This window comes from Carettochelys insculpta, chromosome 6, assembly GCF_033958435.1.
Source record: "Carettochelys insculpta isolate YL-2023 chromosome 6, ASM3395843v1, whole genome shotgun sequence".
In the NCBI taxonomy this organism is placed as follows: Eukaryota; Metazoa; Chordata; order Testudines; family Carettochelyidae; genus Carettochelys; species Carettochelys insculpta.
In genome coordinates this window covers 21668140-21683048 of record NC_134142.1, presented here as the reverse complement: position 1 = coordinate 21683048, position 14909 = coordinate 21668140, and the positions used below count along the sequence as shown (strand labels likewise).

At 46.2% G+C, this 14909-nt stretch overlaps 1 protein-coding gene across 7 annotated transcripts in view; it reads left to right on the top strand.

Annotated features, from left to right (window-relative positions):
- The first annotated feature begins 8904 nt into the window (after positions 1-8904).
- Positions 8905-14909, top strand: part of MARK3 (microtubule affinity regulating kinase 3) — a 123460-nt gene continuing 117455 nt past the window's right edge. For 3 of the 7 annotated variants that reach the window (XM_074996447.1, XM_074996446.1, XM_074996445.1), the window contains exon 1: positions 8907-9541. In XM_074996447.1, coding sequence (XP_074852548.1) covers positions 9491-9541 — 51 coding nt within the window. In that variant the 5' untranslated portion in view covers positions 8907-9490. Of the gene's footprint in view, positions 9542-14909 lie in introns of all 7 variants that reach the window. The other 4 variants (XM_074996444.1, XM_074996448.1, XM_074996443.1 and 1 more) reach the window with 2 other exon arrangements.

The window sequence follows — 14909 nt, the reverse complement described above, 5'->3', positions numbered from 1 at the left end:
CAACGTCTCGCCGCCTAACGTCGAAGTTAACTTCGAAATAGCGCCCGACGCGTGTAGACGCGACGAGCGCTATTTTGAAGTTGGTGCTGCTACTTCGAAGTAGCGTGCACGTGTAGACGCAGCCAAGGAAGGCCAAAATAGTCTAGTTTCTGATAGATAAGAATTATTTGATTTTTATCATGTTGAGGCAGATCCTCAGGAGGCATAAATGGTCATAGCTTCTTTGACTGAAATGACACTACTTACACCCACTGAAAATCTGCCTGTTGATATAAAATGTCTTTAGGGCTTTAGCCCTAAAATGTGGATAGAAATATGTCCCAAAGATACTTCATGGAGATGGAAAGCTCTGTGATTATGGAGACTTTTGCAGGATTAAAACCTGATGCAAGACTATAGTTTAGAATTTCAACACACACAAGGAAATTCAACCTTATGTTTCCCAGAGCAATTGTAACCGAATCCTGTATTTTTTTTTTTTTGCTGTGCTATTAAATTTATGGTGCAATGCATGTTTGTGCAATGTATCTGCTATAGCTCCTCAGGAAAAACCCTGACTTCGTGTTTGGTATTTTTAAAATTTAAGTTCTTTATCACAACCCTATTGTTTTATTCTTCTCTTTTCATTTCAAATATAGTTGTAGTCATAAAACAGCACCTAACATGTTTTCTTTCTCTGTGTCCAATATTCAAATATTCTGGGTAATAGAGAGGTATACCTAGCAATGCATAACACTAAAGTTTGGATATTAAGCAAGAAACAAAAATGTATTCAGAGTAGTTTATTTACCAACAACAGTAGAATTGTGCACTGTAAACTTATACTGTATTTGCTGTATTTATAAGTATTTATTTCGCTATACTGTACTTATGGAAAACATGTCTAAATTTACTTATGGTTAAAATGCCAGTTATTTGAGAGTTCTGGAATATAGAATACTGGATATGAAAGCGTTTACTGTATAACCACATCTTGGAAAAAAGGAAGTGAATACACTTTGAAATAAAGTCACCTGTTTTAATGTAAGATAAAAAACAAAACAAAAAAGCTACATCTACACAAGAAGCCCCTGTTGACAGAAGTAACTGTCAGAAGGGATTTCCTGGCAAAACTTCTGTTGACAGATTGTGTCCACACACAAAAGCGGATCGAAAGACAAATCCGTTCTGTCAACAGGGAGCAGACAGACTGCCCGGCCCTCTCTCGACAGCTGACCAGAAGATCTGCAAACAGAGCTGCCTGGTGGACCAGAAGCACTGTCTCTCACCAAAAGGGCTCTGGAGCATTTACACAACAGGGAACTGTTGCAAAAGGCATTATACCTGAACACAGAGAGGTATAACGCTGCTGGCAGATGTGCCGAGTTCTGTCCACACACTGTTGAGAAAGCACGTTTTGCATGTAGAGGCACTGCAGGTTTTTCCAACAAAAGCCCAGTTTGCCAGAAAAACCATCTTGTGCAGATGTTGCCAAAAAGTGAAAAGAAGAAGCTGGCTGCTATACAAGTCATCATACCTGAAGTAAGCTTTTTAAATATATTAAAAAATAGCATTAATCAGTGTAGCTGTTGATTGGCAACAAAGCAGCTAAGTACATTTTTTCTCATTCCAGACTTTTGTTTGTGTTTGTTTTGGCAAGTTCTAACTACAAAATTGTTATCTAATCAAATGTATAATTTTGAAAAAAGTGCCTGCTTAAATTATACAGATGAAATATTCATAAATTAGGGCCCTACCAAATTCATGATCATGAAAAACACATAGTGCATCATGAAATCTGGTCTTTTTGTATGCTATTACCCAATAATATACAGATTTCACAGAGGAGATCAGCATTTTTCAAATTAGGAGCCTTGACCCAAAAGGCAGTTGAAAGGGAAATCAAAAGGTTAATTAGGGGGATTGCAGTATTATCACTTTTACTTCTGCATCATCTTCAGAGTTGGGTGGCTAGAGAGTGGTGGCTTTTGGCCAGCTGCCAGACTCTGAAGGTGACATCCCACAAGAAGAGCATAGGAGTAAGGATAGTAATACCATAATATACCACCTTTCCTTCAGTGCTGCTTCCTTCAGAGCTGGGAGGCTGGAGAGTGGCAGCTGCTGACTGACAGCCCAGCTCTACAAGCAGCTGCACAGCAGTAAAGGTGGCAATACCACACCATGCCATCCTTACTTGAACTGCTGCTGATGGTGACTCAGCCGTCAGAGTTAGGATCCTGGTCAGCAGCTGCTGTTCTCCAGCTGAATAGCTCTGAAGGCCAAGCCACCACCAGCAGTACCACAGAAGTAAGGATAGCAGCAGTACTGTGTCTTAAATGTTCATGACTGTCCAGTAGCCCCACTGATTGTTGAGCAGGCTTCCTGCTTTTGATGTACTTAAAAATATTTTGCTATTATTACCATTTGAGTTTTTGGCTGGCTGTTCTTCAAACTCCTTTTTGGCCTTCCAAATTAAATTTTTACACTGCATTTGTCAGAGTTCATGCTCCTTTCTATTTGCCTCACTAGGATTTAACTTCCAGTTTTTAAACTATGCCATTTTATCTCTTACTGCTCCTTTTTCTCGGCCATTAAGCCATGGGTGGCACTTTCTGGTTCTTTTACTATGTTATTTTAATTTGAGGCATATATTTAAGTTGAACCCAGAGGCACCAAGAGGTGCCGTGGCCCATTTCTCCACCTGGAAGGGACTGGGCCAAGGGTAGAAGGAGCAGGGGTTGGGGCAGTCAGCTTGGGCCCCTCCACATTCTCTCTGAGCCACCCTTGGAGTAGCCCAAAGCACTCTGCTTCATTTCAGAGGGGCCCTGAGCTTTGGCAACAGTGACTGGAGGTCCAGGCCCCCTTCAAATGCTGTTGCCCCTTTTCCCACACCCTGTTGGTGGGCCTGGTTAAACTTCTATTATGGCATCTTTTGCACATTTCGATGCAGCTTGCAGGGATTTCACTTTTGGCATTGTCTTTTTAAATTTCTGTTTAACTAATCTCATTTTGTGTAGTTTCCCTTTCTGAAATTCATGCCACAGTGTTGGGCTGCTGTGGCACTTTTCTTCCCACGGGGATGTTAAATTTATTCATATTATGCTCACTCTTTCCAAGCAGTCCAGCTACATCCACTTCTTGGACAAGATCCTGCACTTCACTTAGGACCAAATCGAGAACTGCCACTTCTCTTGTGAGTTCCAGAACCAGTTCCTCAAAGAAGCAGCCATTTAAGATGTAAAGAAACTTTTATCTATGCGCTCTGCCCTGATGTGACAGAGACCCCATCAACAGGGGAATAGTTGAAATCCCCCACTATTACTGAGATTTATTAATTTTTATAGCCTCTCTAGTCTTCCTTAACATATCACACTGTCATCTCCTGATGAGATGGTCAGTAATATATCTCTAATATTCATATTAGACCATGGAATTACAATCCATACAGATTCTGTGGAACAGGTTGGTTCATTTAAGATTTTTACTCTGTTTGAATCTATGCTTTCTTTCACACATGGTGCCACTCCCCAACCCACACAACCTGTTCTGTCCTTCTGATATAAAACTTGCCACTATTTAGCAGTCTGCCATTACATTATGGGATTGAATGGGACTCTTTCTCATTTGACTGTTTCTCATCAGATCTTACCCATATTTTATCATCTTCCATCCTCTCTCCCACCCCCTTTTTTTTTTTACAAGGCCCTAGAGAATCTCTATTAATAGGCCTCCCTCTAAGGGATGTGTCTGATCCATGTGCTGCTGTGCACCTGTTGGCTTTTCTCCAGCCCTTAGTTTAAAAATTGCTCTACAGCCTTTTAAGTGCCAGTAATCTGGTTCCATTTTGTTTAGGTGGAGCCCATCCTTCCTGTATAGTCTTCCCCTTTCCCAAAAGTTTCCCCAGTTCCTAATAAATCTAACCCCCTTCTCACTGGCAGTTCTGCCCTGTCTACCTAGCTCTCCATGTGGAAGTGGAAGCATTTCAGAGAATGCTACCACTGACACCCTGGGTTTCAATCTCTTACCTAACAGCCTAAATTTGGCCTACAGAACCTCCATCCTATTCTTCCCTATGTCATTGGTACCTACATGTACCATGACCATCAGCTCCTCCCTAGCACTACACATAAGTCTATCTAGATGTCTCAAAAGATTCACAACCTTAGCACTAGACAGGCAAGTCACCACACAGTTTTCCTTATATCACAAACCCAGCTGTCTGTTTCTAATGACTGAATTCCCCTTTACTAACACCTGTCTTTCCTTAACTGGAATTCCCTCCCCCAGAGAGGAATCTTCAGTGTGAGAGGATACTGCAACATCATCTGGAAGGGGTCCCAACTATGAAATCATTTTCCTCTGCTCCAATTGAAGGTGGTTCTTCCCTGAGACTTTAACCCTCCCCCTCCCCCTTAAGATTGTATCATATCTCAATCTTGCAAAAAGTCCAAGTGCAGGCCCATACCCTCATGTGAAGTCCCACTGGGCCAGTCACAGAGTTCTCTGCTCACCCCTGGGGTGCCTTCTTGTTTCTGCATCTAGAGAACAGCTCCACCCAGTCTGAAACCCCCTTCTATCTTTCATTCACTCTGTAGCCCTTCTGCTCCAGGAACTGCAGTGCTCCCTCTTTGTGGCTGAGGTCACAAGCCAACTCAATATCATTCCCATCTTCCAGGGAATCAAAATCACTGAACTGTTTAACAACCGGGTATCATTCCTGCCAGTCCTTCAGTTTGAAGCTAAGCTAACTCCTCAGTGGCTAGTAGGGGAATCCAGTCACACCCTGTATGCTGGAGTCCATCTCAGTTATCCTCAAGTTAATGTTAGAGGTCTGCACTGTTCCAAAGCTAAGATGTTTCCCCTACCCTTTTCCTGGTCCAACTCTATCAGGCTTTCACTGCATCATCTTCCTCATAAACTTTTCCTACAGGTTGGACCTAGATCATAGGGCTTCTACTTTTGTCCTGAGTTTCTTCCTTTCACTCTCTAAGCCCAGAGAAGGATTACCGTCTTCCACACTTCTTTTTCTTCAGGTGAGAGCAACAGCAGACTCACGTCCTGAGTCTCTGAAACAAGGCACTGTACTTTGTATGTTGTTTATGACTTAGCAGCTCACACCTTTCCTACTATTCTTAAACACTTAAAAAATCCCTGTTTTTTCCAATTGGGTCTAGCGTTGGCAGCACTCCAGGATTGTCCTGGGGGTCTCCAGAAATTAAAAATTAATATTAAAAACTGACCTTGTCAGCTCTGGCTCTCCTCTTAACTGGGACTCTCTCCTTTGCATGAGCCTATAAATCTGGATCCTCTTCTTGGGCCCCCACTCCTGTGTCTGATGGGGTGGGTCTTTGCCCACAAAATCTTATGCTCCAAAATGTTAGTCTATAAGGAGTCACAAGACTTTGTGTTGTTTTTTAAGCTACAGACTAACTCAGCTACACCTCTGATATTTAATTAAAGATTGTTGTGTGATGAAACCTCCCAGAATATGGCCAGCCAAAACTGGAAACCTGAATTTGGCCCCATCTTTCACTTGTTTTTGCTGTAAACATCCTGACTTTATACCAGAGCTGCCTACTCCTACCTAGCTGGGCCGTGTCAGTGCTCTCCTGTCAAATGTACATGCTCCCTCAGGTGTGACTTATCTGCTCACTTAGCCCCTTCTGAATCACACTAACCTTTGCCAGCCTAGTGTGGGGTGAGTACTCCATGATAAGGCCAGGTGAAAGTAAAATTAATTTCTTCCCAACACAGGTAGGTGTGGTGGAGGTGGTAATATGACCACCCCACATGATGCTGCAGATGATTCTCCTCCACCCCCAGCCTGGGGTCCCCATCCTCTTTTCATAGAAAACTAGAACTGGAAGGGACCTCAAGAGATCATCAAGCCCAGTCTCCTGCCATTACAGCAGGACCAAATACCATCCCTGTTAGATATCGCTCCATCCTGTTTTTTTAAATATCTCCTCCCCTCTCCATCCCATGTTACCCTGGGGTGGGCCAGGTGGGACAGTAAAGCAGCCAAAGGAGCTGCCTGCAGTTCAGCTGCTTTCCCTGCCAGCAGGAAAAGAAGCAAATGCCCCAATCCCACTCTCAGCCCTTCACAGAGCTGCCTGTCCTCCAGCTCTGTACAGCACTACTGCCACAGGACAAGGCTTGGGGAAGGGGGGTAGGGCAGGGCTGGGGGTTCTGCTTCTTTTCCTGTTGGGAGGGGCTGTGGGGAAAGGAGCAGAATGCCGGCAGCTCTTCTGGCTGCCCTACCACTCCCAGCCCCTGGTCCCCTGACCTGTTCTGCTGCTGCTATAGGACAGAGCTTACTTTCACCTCTGCACAGAGCCATACTTAAACAGCCTCTTTTTAGGGCTGGAGTCTTCTAAATATACTGTAACTACAACTGGAAATGAAAACTTTTGACTGGAATGTTAAGGCTGCATCCTGTAGTAGTCACTTGTGATTTTGTTTTCAGCAAATAAAGCTTCAGGATTGAAAACTCAGGGGCTTAACTCCTCTCTCTGTGAATTGATGGGTGAAACAGCTCCAAAGTTTTTGTTTCTAGGCAAGAGATTTCTCCATATTTCATACGGTGTGGACCTGACCTTCACCCTATCCATTCGTAAGAGCATTATTCAGTTAGGTAGAGTGCTTTCAACCCATTCTCACTAATCCCTCCCCACCCAATCACAAGCACAAGGACCACCTCCAGTCCTCACCCCTTCACCATCACATGTGCCATCTTCCCCTTATCCTTCATGATGTACCATCTCCCCTCCCCAGACTCGCTGGATAGGAGTGGGGACAAAGGTGCCAGTTGTGCTGAGGACTGGTGTTTCAAAGGGGCCCATTGCTGCTATTTTGGCGATGGCAGCAGCCAGAGCTTGGTGACCCTTTGCAGCTGTGGGTGTGGGCCCAGCATCACTGTTTGGAAGGCGCTAAGAGCTGACTGCCCTTGGCCCCACCCCTTCTTTTAGCCCCACCCCTTCTGGGGTGCAGAGCGAGGCCCCCCTTTCACCTTGCCCAGGGGCCCACAGTGGCAGTCAGCAGCACTGCTCCTTCCACTCACAAGTGTACCGACTGCCTTCCTTCCCATTTACACTCACATGGATGCCTTCCCAGCATTTCTGAGATCCTGTAACATTCTTGTGGCAACTACTGCAATTGTATAAATTCTTTCCTAATGTTAATTTTTATAATGTGTTTTAGCTTCAAATGTTTTAGCAGCAGGAAACAAGAGGGTGGAGCCAGCACTATGAGACTGGGCAGCTCTCTAAGGCCACTTGGTGAGAACATTTTGCAACACCCAATTGTTTTCAAAGGGAGTTAGCGCTGTGAGACTGGCTCTTATAACAAAATTGTATGGTATTTACAGTAACTGCTAGGGTTGCCTGGCATCCGGTTTTCATCTGGAACGCCCAGTCAAAAAGTGACTCTGGTGGCTCTGGTCAGCCCCACCAGCCAGGCCGTTGAAAGTGCAGACGCCAGAGCAGTGCAGGTTCAGGGCTAAGACAGGTATCCTACCTGCCCAGGTTTCATGTGGTTCCCAGCAGTGGCTGCCAAGTCACTGTAGTCTTCTAGCCAATGGGAGCTGCAGAGATAGCACTCAGGGTGGGGGCAGTGCAAAGTGCATCTTTGCAGGCTCTGTCCCCCCTGCCCCACTCTCAGCTCTGTAATTCCCATTGGCTGGGAACCATGATCGAAGGGAGCTGTGGAGGAGGCACCTGCAGACACAAGGGCAGTATGAAGCATCTCCGTGCACATAAGTGCAGGAAATAGAAGTGCAGGCGCTGTGCCAGAACACCCCCAGATTTTGGGCATCGCAGGCCCATGCTGTCCTCCTGTTGCTCAAAGTCCCAGCCAGTGGGCCCACTGTTCCCTGGGCTCTCATTTCTAGCCCAGGGTCCCACTCAGCTGCTATCCCCATATGCAGGGTCCCAGACATAGTTCTGCTCTTCCCAACGTAAGGTGGATCAGATCAGTGCCACTGGTGCCAAGACCATAGAAGTGGAGTAGGGCGGGCCTGCTGGCACCACAACTAAAGGCACAGCAGGGCAGTGCACTACTAGAGCCAACAGTATGGAGGTGATGGAACAGGGTGGTGCCTTTGACACCAATGATATACCGAGGTGGAGAAGAGCTGTGCTGCCAGAGCCAAAGCTATGAGGAGATACAGGGCAGTGCTATTGGTGACAATGCCACAGAAAGACAGCAGGGCAGAACTGCCAGTGCCAATGCCAGAAAGGCAAAGCAGGGCAGTGCTATGGGTGCTATAGAGGGGGGTGCAGGGCAGTGCTATGGGTGCCATAAAGGGGGTGCAGGGTGGTGCTGTAGAGGGGTGCAGGGCATTGCTATGGGTGCTTTAGAGGGGGGTGCAGGGCAGTGCTATGGGTGCCATAAAGGGGGTGCAGGGTGGTGCTGTAGAGGGGTGCAGGGCATTGCTATGGGTGCTATAGACGGGGGTGCAGGGCAGTGCTATGGGTGCCATAAAGGGGGTGCAGGGTGGTGCTGTAGAGGGGTGCAGGGCATTGCTATGGGTGCTTTAGAGGGGGGTGCAGGGCAGTCGTGTGGATGTTACAGAGGGGCTGCAGGGTGGTGTTACGGGTGCCATAGGGGGCGTTTCAGGTCAGTGCTATGGGTGTCATAGAGGGCGTGCAGGGCGCGGCGGCAGGCGAGGGGAGCGATGCCGCTGGTGCCAGCCCGAAGACAGGGCTGCTGGAGTGAGGGCGCCCGTAGCTGAGGGCCGGGTTTGGTGGCGGCGGAGCAGCCCCAGACCTCGCCTGGCACGTCCGGATGCCGACCGCTCCCACCCTCCGTCCCCCGGGGCGCTCAGTCCCTGCAGAGCCCCGCCCCCCACGGCCCTAGCAACAAGCGGCCAGAGCGGGGCAAGGGGCGGGCTCTTCCGGTTCAAGTCAGAGCGGAGGAAGCCGGGCGGCCATCTTGGATCCTCCATCCCGGAGCGGGCGGCGCTGAGGCAGCGGCGGAGTGGGGGCGGGGGCTGTAGGCTGCCGGAGCCGGCCCGCGGGGTTCCCGACACCCGGCCTGGAAGGCGCACGGCGGGCGGGCGAGGCCCAGCATGCGAGCGGAGGCGCGCTGAAGCGGGGCCGAGGGGAGAGGAGGAGAAGGGAGAGGGAAGCGCTTCGGAGCGGGCCTGCCTGGCTGCCCGGGCTCGGAGCTGGCTGCGGAGCGGCGGCTTGTTTTCCTGGCGGGCTCTGCGGCGCCCCGCTGCCCTCCCCGGGCCGCTTCCCCCTCCCCGCCCCTCACCCGCTGCGCTCTGCCAGGCTCCCCCGGCTCGCCCCCTCTGCGCGCCGGGCTCCTAAGGATGAGCCCCGAGGACTCCCAGAGGGAGACGCTGCTCCGTCGCCAGGCTGGAATATAGCTCAGAAGTGGGGGGGAGGGCGCGGCAGAAAGCAGCCCCCCACCCCGTCTCGCTGTGCCGGGGGCGGGGTAGGTTTGTGCGAGGGGGGGCGTTTCGTTTTGCTGTCGCAAGCAGCCCGTGCTCCGGCGCGAGCGAATTAAAATGTCCACCAGAACTCCATTGCCGACGGTGAACGAGCGCGACACTGAGAACGTAAGTCGCCTGGCCGCGCCGGCGGGGCTCTGTGTGGCGGAGGGATTGGGGGGGGGCGCGGCCCGACCTGCCGGGCCCCTGAGGAACGCGAGAGCGGCTGTGCTTTGGTGGCCGCGCCGCTCGCGGGGTTGAGTGTAACTGCTGTGCACAAAGGGTGGCGTGCGCGGAGCGGGGCCAGCGTGTTGTGTCCCGCTAGGAAAACGCCTCCGAAGAAAAACTGCCAACGAGAAAATGTGCATTTGTTTTAGCAGATGTTGGCGCGCGCGCTCTCTCCGAGCATAAGCCACGGGTGTGATTTGAATGAAACACCCTGTACAGAATCAAACTGTAATTTAAAAGCCCCTAAGCGGAGCTTGGCATTGTGGGTATGTATTATGTTCCTGCTGTTGAGACACTGGTTCGAGGAAGTGTCCTGGCAGCTGGGTGCTGTTAAACAGATGTTTCACAGGTGTCTGAAGAGTATTGTTACTGTGAATGCTATCATTGCAGTCCTATGCCTGTGTATTAAATTACTTATATTACGGTTTAACACTGTATCTCAAGAGTTTGGTTTGCTGTCTGGTAGTGTTGAAAATCTCAAAACGCTACAGTGTTTTAATGCTGTAATGTTATGGTGCAAATACAGGACTGTCTCATATTGGTGTTGCAGAATTTGGGAATAATCCTATAGCCCTAATGTACGTTTGTAAATTGGGAGGTGTTCAAGTGTAAATTAACTGATAAAACAAATGGATAAAGCACTTAGTAAACAGTGAACAATGCTTTATTTGGAGGAGAGTCTGGGTGACCTAGATAAGTCTTTCCATCTCTGTGTATGATTATTGAGTAGTATATTTGCTTTATTTTCATTAGTTTAGGTAATATTGAAGGGTCCCCTTTCCGAAATTAGCAGTAAAGTTGAGAAGTCCTCCCTCTCTGAAAGGATAACAGTTAACAATGAATGTAAAGTATGTTGTAAAAAACCTACATATTTTAAATCTGACTTGAACAGTTATATTGTTGGCATTTTTCTGAAACATTTTAATATGAATATAAATTATAGGCAGAAGCTTATTGATGACACCCCCCCTCCAGAAAAAAACCAAAAACATTGTAACTAAAAACAATCCCTCCCCCAAGTAGGAACTGTATTTGCTTAAAGTTCAGACAAAACTAATTTTACCTCAGTAATAAATGGAAGAAGAAAATTTAGGGGGGAAATGGTCTTCTTAAGTCAAAGGTGTGCAGATGAAGTTGTCAGTTTATACATCTCTGAAGTACAAGGAAGCAAAATCACAAATGTTCTTGTTTTTATTTATAGATATAGCCATATGTCATTTAGAAAGTGTGCTGGGTCTAAGTGAAAGTGATTGGTGAGAGGGAGGCTAATTTTAAGCTAAAATGAAAATTTAGGCTGATTATTAAGAAAACTACCAAATTTGTTAGCAAACAAGGGAGTTGATAGAAGCCCTATTGCTTCAGATGTGTTAAAACAAGAGCTGACAAAACATTAGAAATTGTGCTGCATAGAACAGTCACTGCACTGGCAGGGATTTTATTTTATTTTATTGACATAAGTCATTTCTCACTGCTATGATAGTCATTTGTTTTAGCCTTTGGTACAACCTGCAGGTGGAGAACTGTACTGAGCAAAAAGTCAACCAAGCATATTTTATTCTATAATCTCATTGGGCCCCATCTTAAGAGCCAAAACTGCTCTGTAGAAGAAAAGCATTAAAAATGACATTTTTAGTGGCCTTTTGCATTCAGCTGAACTTTCAAACTACCTAAACAGATTCCTTTGTGATGTTTTGGCCATTGTATTCCTTGATGAGCTGTAGCAAGATTTTTAATCTTATTCCATCCTGATCAATCAGTCAAACCACTTTAGAAATTGCTTAAAACTAGTTCTGTAATTTGGTTAAAATCTTCACATAATTCTTGGAAATGTCACATTTGGTGCTGGAGTTGAAGGTTTTTTTCCATATAGAGTATTTCGTTCTGGTTTCAAAATAGAGAATAAATTTAATGATTTCTTAATATACAATTATCTTCACTGTTTGTGGACAAGACACTTGATACTCTGATCAACACAAATTTTTAAGCTAAGCAAAACTGTGCTGGGTGACCACTTATTAGTATTAAGATTCAATAGACTAATCCTTCCTTGATAGTTACACTGAATCAAAACCAAAGTATATACTACTGTTTGAGGTGCTGCCTTTCAGATATTGTGACCATCAGATAAAACATTTGCTTTGAGATCATTCATGCAAAAAGTGTTGTGGTATCAACTCCGGTATTTACTTTCTTTATGCCTAAATTATCACTAAATTCAGCTGGATACAAAGTTAATCTTTATTCCTGTTTTACTTCTGAAACACAGTAGCATTCTTCACTCCTAGTCTAACTATTCTTCTATCCCAAAGATGGTTATATTTTAGATGAGGCTGAAATTAGTTAATGCTTCCACTTTGTTCTGTAGATGAAAGGTGCTTAGAAATGCAAAGTATTCAGAGAGTGTTTGGGCCATGATCATGGGACACCTTTAATGCCTTTTCTATGCTAGGAAAATTACCTAGTGCTGATAACACTGATCAGACTGAACCCCTTAAGCCTTGTTTAACTGCACAAGTGTAGGCAAGGACAAACCACATTAAGTGAAGTTTGTGAAACGTTGGTTAGTTTCTGAAATAATAGGGAACAAAGTGTCTTTGTCTATGCTTGCAGTTAACCACATTCAGAAATAGAAATTTTCTGAAGTGTAGACAAGGCATCACCATTATATTTAATTTTTTAAAAGGCAGTGTATGGCTCTCTGTGTTGCCCAGAGGTCCTTCAAAACGTAAACTGTTAAAGTGGAAAGTTTGTCACGGTGGTTTTCCCTTAATGCTGTTGGTTATTTGTTTCCTGGCTGAGACGAGCTGGCCTGTGAGGCTCAAAGTCTGTAGCAGGAGTCCTTTATTTCTGGTGGGAAAAGGAAGTGGGGTGACTCATGTAGGGGAGCTATCTGACTTCCACTGATGGCATTAGAACTGCTGTAGGCTGGCTGCCTGCTGACAAATGATCTGGCTTATGCTATGAGATGCCATTGTAGCTTCTGACCACAGGAGTGGAGTAGCTCCTCTGAGGAACCTTCTAAGCTGAAGGCTGCTGGTATTGATTGACTCAGTGTATGTCTGTGCTTGGGAATAAAGTCAAATTGTTAACACTGGATTTTGTAAAGTTGAGGTCAAGTGTCCTGACCAGCTCAGAAAGGCAATTTAATTTGTCCCCATAAGGGTGCCTGAGTCTGACTGTGAACACAGTGCATTCTGAGTACCTATCCCATAGTTCCCACCCCCCCTTGCATTTTAAGATTTTGTGCTGGTGTCTTATGGGAAAAAAGTCAACACAAGGGTTTCTGATGTCACCATCCCAGAATGCATTTTCCTCCCCTCCCCTTTCCGCCTGGGGGGTAGAAAAAGCATTTTTGTACGCTTTTCATCTTGACTGCCAGCTGCCATTACAGACACTAACATGGATCCCAGTACATTTCAAAATTTGCTGCAGTATTTTGTGCTCAGTTTGCATACTGCAGTGCAGTATTTTCTGAACATAGTGTCCATGCATTATTGCCAGGGCCTTTGAGGGACTTGAATCTCTGAAGAGAAGGACTGTGGATTTTCTGGCAACACTGGAGTCACTGTACAGTATGGAGTGCAAAGTCTGGAGCCACAAAACCAGCACAGAGTGGTGGGATTGCATCTTTTTGCAGTCTTGGGATGACCACTAATAGCTACAAAACTTCTGCATGCATAAGGCCACTTTCAAAGAACTGCCATCTCCCACCCTGAAGTGCGAATACTAGGAAGAGCCCTGCTCTGACAGTTGAGAAGTATGTGGCAATTGTATGTTGGAAGTTTGCAGCACCAGACAGAACTGGACTCAGAGTACATTAACCACAAAGGGTGCTTCTCTATGGTGTTGTAGACGTTGGTGGATTACAATGGTCATTTCACCGATATCAACGTGGGGTGATCAGGAAGGGCGCGTGACACGTAAATCTTTAGGAATTTTGGTCTGTTTAGAGGTCTCCAGGGTGATACTTTCTTCCCAGACGGGAAAAATTAACATTATGTGGAACTGCTTATAGTGATTTTGGGTGACCCTGTTTATCTCTTGTTCCCTTGGCTCATGAAGCATTACACAGGTTCCCTTGACTCCATTAAGGAGCTCTGTAACTACAAGCTGAGCAGGTGCAGAATGTGCCTTTGGCTACTTAAAAGCAAGGTTTAGGTGCCTTCTGGCCCACTTAGACCTCAATGAAGTGAACACTGCTATGGTTATTGGGGCCTGCTGTATTCTTTCTAACATTTGCAAGGCAAGGGGGGCAGAGCTTCGTACCTGTGTGGAGGGTCCAGGCAGAGGTCCTGTCAAGACATTATCAGCAGCTGACCACAAGGGAAAACAGGAAAGCCCAGAAAGGCGTACTGAAAACCAGGGATGCCTTGAAAACCATGTTTATGAATGAGTGTGAAGGATGTTAAATGGCGCCCCCCCACCATGCTGTTTCCTTGCCCTTTATGAAACCCCCCATAAATCATGAGACAACCAGCAACACCCACCAAACCCCAAAGCATGTTAACCAACAAACAAAACTCTTTTGAAAAGTTATTTGGGGGGCACTAATGAAAGAGTGGGGAGTATGGGAGTGGAGTGGGGGGAAAGAATAATAAGTTTAATCAACAGTTAACCTTCTGGTGGGCATTGCTGTTTTGGAGCTAGGGTGTTGGGCTCTCTGTGGTCTTTGAACCCCTTGTTCTGGGTCCCTGATGAAAAGAGAGTGCTGAATATGTGAAGGGATGAACTATGCGGGGGATGATTGGAGGGGGGATACTGAACCAGGAGCAGGGGACTGGGCTGACTGGTTGAGGGAGGTCTAAAATAGTGCCTGGAGTGGCTGGGGCATGCAGTGTCCTGTCCAGGGGAGCAGAATGAATGGGGTGTCAGTGATACCTGGTGTGGCCTGGAGCTGCTGTGCCTCTAAAAGGGGAAAGTAATGTATGTGGCTGGGGGGGCATGTAATGAGGTCTTTGCAGGGGCATGTATGGATCACTGACTCTATCAGCAAGGTAATTCTATTTGCCAGCTCATAATGAATCTGTCTGATTGTAATTTCTATATCACTGAATTCGGTAACTGTCTGCTTGCCCATAGAGAACGTGATTGATTCATAATACCTGAGAGGTAGCCATGTTAGTCTATATACTATCAAAACAGAAAAGCAGTCCAGTAGCACTTTAAAGACTAATGAAATCATTTATTAGGTGGTGAACTTTGATGGGACAGACTGAAGAAGTGGGTCTATCCCATGAAAGCTCACCAACTAATAATTATTTTGTTGGTC